Below are 9,814 nucleotides of genomic sequence, written 5' to 3'. Positions count from 1 at the left end.
TCTGGAGAACATTTGGGAAGCTGCTACCACCTAAAGTCCAGTTCTACATGAGAAATGGAAGTCGATATGAAGGAACATGTTCCAAAACTGAGAGAAAAATGTATGGCCTTCAAGATCTTGTGCGAGAATATGGTTTGAGCGAGACTTACAAAGTTTTGTTTACCTACTTTGATGAAGGAAACTTTTTTGTTATGATATTTGATAATTCAAATGTGGAAGCAATGATGCTTGACGAAGATTCCGCAAGTTCAGGTTATATCTACTTTAAAAACCATGTAATTATTTTTAAACTTACATATTCATTTTTTTTAATTTTATGTTATTTATACTACAGATTCAAAGATGGAGATTGTTGAGGAACATGTTCAACTTCCTATTAACTTGGAAGTTGATGTTCACAACAATGAGAACATGACTTTTACCCATGTTATGACAACATCCAATATGTATAACACATCTCATGGAGTGGTACGAAAATATTTTATAAAATTTTATAACACAGTTGCCCAACTTTTTTTAATACTTTGACTTGTACTTATTTTTTACATCTGTATTGTAGTATATCCCGAGCTACATTGAATCACCAAATGGACAATGAAAAGTTGGTGACATGGTAAATTTGAGAACTGTTGTCGGGAGTTGTATGTCGGTGTTGTCAAATCGGGGAAGATGTTTAGGTTTTCAAGTGGCTGGAATCAGTTTATTAGAGACAATGAGATCTCATTACATGAAATAGTTGTATTTCAATTGTTGGAAGAAGACCGGGCTGTAGTTTTTCTAGTGACTTTCCCAATGAGGCCTTGAGATGTTTTTCCCATATATGCCGCTTTAAGGCTATGTTTTTTCGGTTCTATTAATGTGTCAGACTACTGCTTCTCTTTCTCATCATGTTTTTATAACATGTTACGTTACTATGGTTGTGTAACTATTTTATCGTGATGGGCACGCTTTGTTGGAATTTAATTACTGGCATTAAGTTGGTTTATTTTATCTTTTTTGTTATATTTTTGTAAAGTAGTTAACAATTCTATTGTTTTATCGTATGTTTATAATTTCGGATTAACTACCAAAAAATATAAAGTCATTAGCTATATGTAAAATGTAAAAATAATATGACGTGTCTATCGTATTGATCTTAAAGTATGGACATCATAGAGTTAAAGAGATATGTCATTCTCACTTTTATACACAATTTTTTCTATGATTGACATAGATTACCATAATACTACTATTTTTCACAAACACTAAATAAGTATACATGTAGAAGGAGCAGTAAAAGAAAGATCAATAGGTTGTGTGGAAACATGACCAAACTTTTGAACTATTACATAATAATGGTATGAGAAACTACTATTTTGCATAAACACTATATAAGTATATAACAGATTCTTAGCTTTTGTACACTTCTTTATCTGTGATATACAGAGATTATAAAAATATGACAATATTAAAAACTTCTTAATATTTGTTAACTTAGAGCGATTTATTTGTTAGCAAAGACAGTTATTGCTGATCTTACTCTATTACCAAAAAATATGCAGTGTAAAACAAATACCAAATAAATGGATTATTTAATCTTGAAATCTTAACGAAAAACTTCCATTACTCAAATAATCCGCAACAAAATACGAAATTATGACAATATTAAAAGGAAATAAGTTTGAGAAGCAAATCAAAGCAATCTTCTTAATGGGAAAGCAAATAGAACTTATTACGAACTGAAGATAGTTCCATCTAATTCAAACAAATGCTGCAACGTTGACAAATCCGACGAAGAATTCATCATCCTCTTTCACTTTTCCTGATTACAAAAAATTATAGTATATTTTAGAAAATTCCATTATCAACTATGAAGAATAAAACCTTATAAAAAATAGGCATCATACCATTTTTATTTTCTTCGAAGTGGAGTGAACAGAGCCGGGAGTTTCAGAATAATTTGATAGATCAACCATATTCTGAGTAGAAGAAAAAATAATTTAGGACAATGAATACCTTAAACAGTTAATTAACAACATTAATATATGTCTTCTGTTTACCTCAGAAGAACTTGATACAGCAAAGCCATCCATTGTAGCATCAGAAGGAGAAGAGATTGAATAATCTTTATCAATACAGTCAATGACCTTATAGAATTGGCTTTCCAACTTCATATTGTCGTCAGTTATCTGAATGACAAATGTAACTTCCTTTCCAGCAATGTCTTTGATTTTCTTTGGATAGCCATCTTCAGTCTACACATTATTTTTATTTTAAGCATTGATAAACTATATTGAAAATGGAGAAGGGTGTTAGGACTGTTAGTTTACTTAAACAGTTGTTATATTTACCTTAGGATTGTCAAGTATCATCTTGGTTGCAGTTTGGCCAACCATACGCTTCACAGGCTTGTCCATTAGTACAAAGTTAAAAGCCTCGTTGGAATCACCAGCAAGAATAACAATCTTGTATCTGATTGATTAGACGCAGAGAATAAATATTAAACTCCGCATTAAAATAAATAACCTATGCATAATTATTTATTGAACTATACCTCTTCACAGGCACCGACATGATATAACTACATTTCGAACATTTGTACCTTCCTTCATACTTGTACGCATATTCCTCATATTTTATGCAGCTTAAATACCACCAGTTTTCGGACTCTTCTACAACATATATTTTGACGGAGCACATAAAGGTTTTCTGCGTAATTCTCAGCATATCACTTACTTTAGTAATTAAAGATTCTAACTAAGAAAGAAAGTAAAGTAAAATTGAAAACAAAATTTTATCACCTCGAAGTCATCAGAATTAGTCTTCTGGCTGAGTTGTTGCACTGTTATAGTTTCAATAACATGCACTGGTGAGCTTGGAATCGAAGAACCTTGTGTGTTGGGAGCTGGTTTGTAACCTTCTTCCTGCAGCCTTAGATCATTGCGGACATGTTAACTTATTAGTAAAGAACACTGTTCCAACAATTCGTAAATGTTTCAATATAATATAAGCGGATAGATAGTCATAAATATATACTGATCTTCATTTCATTCACATAATCATTTTCTAAATTGAGGTAGATCTTTGACGAAGGAAGTGTACTAATTTGGACTGAACCTGTAGAATTTTCTCATTAAAGGTTAAATAGACCTTGACAAAATGATTCACCTTGATTAATTATATTAGATCAATGATTTTAAAAAGGTTATTCTTATATATTTTAAGCTTGGAGCTTTTCACGATTGCGATGACAATGTGATCCTTTTTAGCCTTCTCATAATTCTTATTAGTCTCCACAACAAGTTGTCCCCAGACACTAACCTTGTGGGAGTACCTAAGATGGAATATATGTATAAGTACAATCTTCATCAATTTAAACACAAGATTTGAATCAGGTTTAATATTTAGACTGATAACTAACCTTCCATCAGTAATTTGAAATTTCACAATATCTCTCTTTCCAAACATGGTATCTATCAGTATCACAGGCTCAAAATCCTCCACTACACCAATGATATCTGCATAAATGTAAAAAAATGCTAACAAAAAATAAAAACAGCACAAAAAAAAATTACTATGCAAGAAATCTTAGTATTATGACATGTAGCAAATTCCGGGATTTCAATATTTTCATATCCGGAAGCAATACTAAACAGTTCACCAAGGTCAACAAATTCAAATTTGTGTCTCGATATCATAAAGTCATCGCCTATTAACTTCTGAACTGTCATAGAATTAGAAAAGTTTATAAGATATTTCGAGGTAGTAGGCTTCATTGTTCCCTTTGCCTCTCTTGTATAAAAATTTCTTATAACGTAAACATCTCCTTCAACAATATCTTTGCCAACGGATCTCCAATTATCAGCATATACAAAAGCATGCATATGAAAGTCCTATAATAAATAAATTTAATTAGATTTCTACTTAAACTAATGTATAATGGCAGCATATGAATAATTAGTGAAAATTTTAAAAACTAACATCATCATCAAGCAAAAGCAAGTTGTATCCTTTCAGAGCATCTTTTTCTTCTTTGGATGCAGAAGTGGACGTCCACATTCTGGTTATACGGACCTTGATCTTCCATGTAGTACGTGACGAATCAATGGAGGATAAACTGTCATACATCTTTTCTTCAAATCTATAAAAAAGATTCTCAAATAATGAGATGTAAATTATATTTATATCAAATAGAATGTTTAACAAAATCAAACGTTAGAACATGGAAAATCTTATAGAATAAACAAAAAAACTCGAAGAAAAATTACCTGAAAGAAAGCTGTTTAAATTGAAGTGTTGTATACGCCAATGATAATAGCTGCTCATATATTTATAGTTAGGTTCTTATAAATCAAAGCCCAAAAAATCCGCTATGTGATATACATGATCAGAGTGATAATTGATTGCAGTTGATATCTACAATCAATTTAAATCAAAATGACAGATATTTTGTAATTTCATTATTACACATAGAAAATCAATTAGCATATTATAAGTATGATGTTAATGATAATTGATTTTTTTTTAAACTAATAATAAGAATACATATGAAAGGAATAATATTGTTTTACATATTGATTCTATAAAATATTCATATGAATCATGGTACATATTGATATGTCAGTTACCATACTTAAATTTTTTTAGTGCCACAAATATTATATGTCCAACAAACAGAACTTATTAATATCCAATCTACAAACTGATTATTATATATTATATATACAACTGGAGTTACAGAATTATATTCGAATTCACTGTTAAGTGGTAAATTTTAATTTGTAAGTGTATATTTTAAAAATATATCCTTCAGTTTATATTTTTTATCCAGCCTACTATATATATGTCTGTAAATAGTAGATTTTAAAATATGCAAAATGAAAATCAATTCTGCAATTTTTACAATTTCATTACATTAACATAAATATATGTTAATGTTTTTACGATATATACTAATATTTTTGGAGAATATAAAATAACGAAATTTTTTGTGAAATCAAATAGCCATTTTTTGCCAATTGGTTCAATCTCTATCCTCGAATTAATAAATGTTATACAAACGTGGGAAAATATTAAATTTTTAATTATGATAATATCACACAAATAATTGTTATACGCGTAAAAAGTGGTGAATTTCACATAAATTATTGTTAAACACTAAATAGTGAAATGATTTTAGGTTTTTAAAAATAAAACATTCAAACAAATGCATACTGAAATAGTAGTTATTTACATGTCCGCCTAAATACGACTTTATTATTAAAAATATATCATAAATTAAATTTAGAAAAATGCATTTTATTACATAAATCTGAATTGCCTTTCAATTTTGTATGCCATTTACTATTTTCTTAATAAATTCACCATGGATAAACTATTGCCATTTTTTATAAAATGTATTGTACATAAAATTTAGGCTTATTATAAATTGATTAATATAAAATCATCAACATATTTTTTAAAAACACATCACAAAATACAAATATCATGATTGTTGGAATTAGCAAAAATAAATATAAATGAAAATTACCATTTGGCCAGATAAAAATTGGGTAATTATTTAGTTATATATTATTAAAACTATATATGTACATTGCACAAACAGTTACTTCTATCTGCATATATGGTTTTCATTACATGCACTATATCACAGTACAATTTACATAAACTGAAACAAACTATATACATGAATTCCAGATAATATCAAAGATTTTTTATGCTTGAACAACCTGACCATCGATTGCTGGTTCGGGATCATCACCCTCAATGTCTTGAAATCTTGCATGGTCTGGCCCAACACCTAAATCTATGTTTAGGAAATTTTTGTATATCTGCAAAAGGCCTATCAAATGTTCGAAGGTCATGTGAATTCTGTCTGCCAAGTGTTGCCAAACGACATGCAACTGCATTCCTATGAGGGTGAACCAAGTTAAGTTCATAACGGATATTCTTATCATTAAGCCTTGACAAAATAAGTCTGAGCGTCTGTCTAGTATGTGGTGTAATTCCTTCTTCTTTATGATACTTGCATTCGCGGTATCCGTTTATATTATCGGTTTCGATGATAACACGCTCGTATGAATCCTGGAATGCATGGCGCATGCCTAGTACAATAGCCCATAACTGTGAATTCAGATTTGTAATGCCTGGAATTGTGCCATAAGTCAGTCTGAGAAGATGACCTCATGCATCTCTTACAACAACACCAATACCATTTCTATTATGGCCTTCAAGAACATTTTGAATGAATTCACTATGCACATTGATCTTCACCCAACCATTAGGAGAAAATTTCCATACACGCTCAACATGTTCCATTATACTTAAATGTATAAAACAGTTGTTGACTATATATGATTACAAAATAAAGCTATCAAAAATGGTAAAAAGATTTCTGGATTTTATAAATAAATAAAAGAGTTGAACAAACGTGTCTTTTGCAAAAAGTTGTAAAGATGTGTCTTTTGCAAAAAGGTGAACAAAGAGTATTGAAGAGATGTGTCTTTTATAAAAAGTTGTAGAGATGTGTCTTTGAAAAAAGCTGTTAAATTTTAAATAACTAAAATTATTTGAACAGTTTAGACTGCAAGTTTGTATAAAGATTTGTTTAAAATATTATTTATTTCATACACATATAACAATCCAAAAATAAATTAAATTTGAACAGATGTGTCTTTTGTAAAAAGTTGTAAAGATGTGTCTTTTACAGTTGATAACTGAAAATAAATAAAAGAGTACTGAAAAGATGTGTATTTTGTAAAAAGATGTAGAGATGTGCCTCTTGCAAAAAACTGTAAAATTTTAAATAACTAAAACTATTGGGTCTGTTTTTATGCAAATTTGTATAAAGATTTGTTCAAAATATTATTTATTTCATACACATATAAAAAGCGAAAGATAAATTAAATTTAAGATCACACATTAAATTTTATATAAAATTATCAACAACAGTGATAGTAAAATTAAAAATAATTAGATTACCATTTTCATATGTATCTAAATTAATCCAAAAGATAGTTAACTAATAAACATAATAATGACAACATTTTTGTTCAAGAAATATAATATGCAAAAAGCTTTTATCATTAAAAGGAACACAATGCTGGATAGAAAATTCCAAGTAATCTCCACTAATAAATAGTTCAACACATTTATTGGAAGAAAAAAAACTTAAATAAAAATATGTAGAGGAAAAAAACATGTAGTACTTGAAGACGAACTTAAAAAAATTCAATGAGTTTAATAGAAAATCGCCATTTGGTTGCTCTTCTTTTCATGTAATTGTACCATTTTCATTTGTCCTGTAAAATACAAAGATCAATTAAGCATTTCCATAAACCATTTATAAAATTTAATTGTTTACTTAAATTTAAAGACATTAGTTTGTACACTTACAGGTCAATTGTTAGAAGAAGAGGTGATTGTATCTGCATTAGTAGTTGATGATAAACTCCCAAAATCAGTATATACATCAGTTGCGGTAAAAAATTTGCTCTTGATCTGAACATTGCCATCATTGATCTCTATTTTCAGAGTAACCTTTTTCCAACAATCTTTCTAATGCATTCAGGATATAGAATATAAGTTTCACACTGCAACTCCAAAAATAATTAAATCCATCACTATACAAATTATTTAATCTACTATTAATCTAATACTTAACAGCTACTTATATAAAAAATAAAAAAACACACCAGTTTGTACTCAGAAAGAAGTTCAGTGGCTGTCTTATGCAATAAACGTTGGGCTGCACGATCCATGAGGATGAAGTTATATGCCGCTGATTTATCCTCAGCTACTACTATAATCCTATACCTACAAACAATGATATAACACTTGTCATATTTATGTAATTAATATGTAATTTATAGGACTTATGAAAAATTATGGGTATAGTAACAAATTAAACACTTTATCATGTCAGGAAGCTCAATCTCTTTGTTGTCGTAATTTGCATTGCTGTTATACCACCAATTTGCAATCTCTTCCATATCTGTAATCTTCACAACACACAGGAAAGTTTTTTGCATCATCCAAATATCAGGATTAAAAATGATAATATAACTTCTACATTCTTTGCTGCATATTTTAAATAAATGACAAAAAAAGAAAAACCTGGACATCATCAATATTTGTCTTTAACCCCAATTCTTTCAATGTGACAAACTGTAACGCATGAGTTGGGTTCACAATTACTGGTTCAATTTTGATCAATGGAATATGACTCACAAATTCAGTTGTATGTCTAACATTCTGGTGAGGAATATAGCCTTCATTCTCAAGTCTGTAGTGAATGCACTAACTTCAGTTGTTTGTGATGATACAAATAATTATGAGCATCTGGTTAATGAGTAGTGCTAAAAAAACTTTGGAAATTCTATGACTCAATTATTACATTAATGCAACTTCAAACCTTAGTATAATTAATTTTTTTTATGTAGGAAGGTCAGTATATTTCATTGCATAGTACAAAGTAAACTATACCTTTGGCGCATTAAGTGCACTAAATCGTTATCCAGATTGAAATACACTTTTGATGATGGTAGCGTACTGAAGTAGACAATGTCTGCAAAGATAATTTTAAAAATATGTATATAGTACACCATTGTATATTGGCAATTTCAGATACAATGGACAGGTATAGTTACTTTGAAGTTTTTTTTGAGATCATAGAACTTACTCCTGAAAATCTTGATCTTCGTACTTGTTACAATGGCTATAATTGGTTCCTCCATAACTTGGCTATACAATCTGTCAATATCCTTCGCCAAATCAGCCCAAACACTAACCATTTATGAATACCTGTATTAAATCCGATGTAAACAGTCATGCTTTTAACCCACTATTATCCGAGATAGAGAATTTGGATATTCACATATTTTTAATCTACCTCCCATCAGTGATTCTGAACTTGACAATATCTTTGTCACCATACATTGTTTTGATTGACTTTAATCTTTCAAAATCCTCGACAACACCGATGATATCTACCAAAATTAATTTAAATTTTAGTACATATACAGTAAATTAGAGTAGAATTAATACATATCAGTTAAGAAGAAGAAATATAAATGAGATAGCTTTATTGACCTGTTGAGAAAGTTGGAATGAGGTTATCTCCATGTTCAGATGTAGCAGAAAACAAATTGTTCATGTCACCTATCTCAAACTTGTGAAGAGGTATCATAAAATCATCGACATCAATTTTCTCAAAGGTTGCGAGTTAAAACTGTATCATAATTGTTGAATGTGTAGGTCTTAAAGATCCAAGAGCTTGACGTACATGAAAATTGGATATAACATACACACTTCCTTCAACTAAAATACTGGAAATTGCTTCCCAATCCTTAGCATACACAAATGCTGGTACATGACTGTCCTGTTAAGAAAATATCGAAATACTCGTGAGCATCATTGGTTGTTAATAACAACAATATGTGGATGTCCGAGTATACATTTGTATAAAAACTTACATGAGCATCAAGCAATATAAGATTGTACGCCTTCAAGGTATCAGTTGATGATAGTGACGGCCACATTCTCGTTACTCGTACTTTCACTCTCCAAGCAGTTGATGAAGTGTTAAGAGCAGATAATTGATGAAACATGTTTTGACTATAGTTCAAGAAGTCCTAGAAAATAATTAAAATTAGTAAATTAATGGACACATAAAACAAAACATCTTTTACATAGTGAAAGAATGACTTACTTGAAAGAGATAAGTTGCTTGGGTGAGATTAGGGTACAACATTGTGTATATCTATAGCGGTATTTTTATTAGTAAAAATCTATTAAGGAAAATATTGTATGAGATATGTTTCATAATAGCGTTAAT

General features: G+C 29.6%; 1 protein-coding gene across 1 annotated transcript; it reads right to left on the bottom strand.

Annotated features, from left to right (window-relative positions):
- Positions 1-1,792: 1,792 nt before the first annotated feature.
- On the bottom strand, positions 1,793-5,888 carry LOC141696422 (uncharacterized). The gene is made up of 12 exons (XM_074500566.1): positions 5,709-5,888; positions 5,572-5,594; positions 3,961-4,120; positions 3,581-3,872; positions 3,401-3,497; positions 3,220-3,313; positions 2,781-2,903; positions 2,534-2,688; positions 2,331-2,451; positions 2,040-2,234; positions 1,887-1,958; positions 1,793-1,801 (listed from the first exon to the last, which is right to left on the bottom strand). The coding sequence occupies exons 1-12, from the start codon at positions 5,886-5,888 to the stop codon at positions 1,793-1,795; spliced, it is 1,521 nt and encodes a 506-aa protein (XP_074356667.1).
- Between the last annotated feature and the right edge of the window lie 3,926 nt (positions 5,889-9,814).

Source organism: Apium graveolens, chromosome 2 (assembly GCF_009905375.1).
Source record: "Apium graveolens cultivar Ventura chromosome 2, ASM990537v1, whole genome shotgun sequence".
Classification (NCBI taxonomy): domain Eukaryota; kingdom Viridiplantae; phylum Streptophyta; class Magnoliopsida; order Apiales; family Apiaceae; genus Apium; species Apium graveolens.
The sequence above is the reverse complement of the archived record's forward strand: the minus strand, read 5'-3'. Positions and strand labels throughout refer to the sequence as shown.

Excerpts from the sequence above, each read along its gene's own strand:
- LOC141696422 (XM_074500566.1), bottom strand. The coding sequence starts at position 5,888 with ATGCAGTTGCATGTCGTTTGGCAACACTTGGCAGACAGAATTCACATG. Across the intron at positions 5,595-5,708 it reads AACCAGCAATCGATGGTCAG|ATAGAAGTAACTGTTTGTGC; the intron begins GTTGTTCAAGCA and ends CCATATATGCAG. Across the intron at positions 2,452-2,533 it reads ATGTCGGTGCCTGTGAAGAG|ATACAAGATTGTTATTCTTG; the intron begins GTATAGTTCAAT and ends CTAATCAATCAG.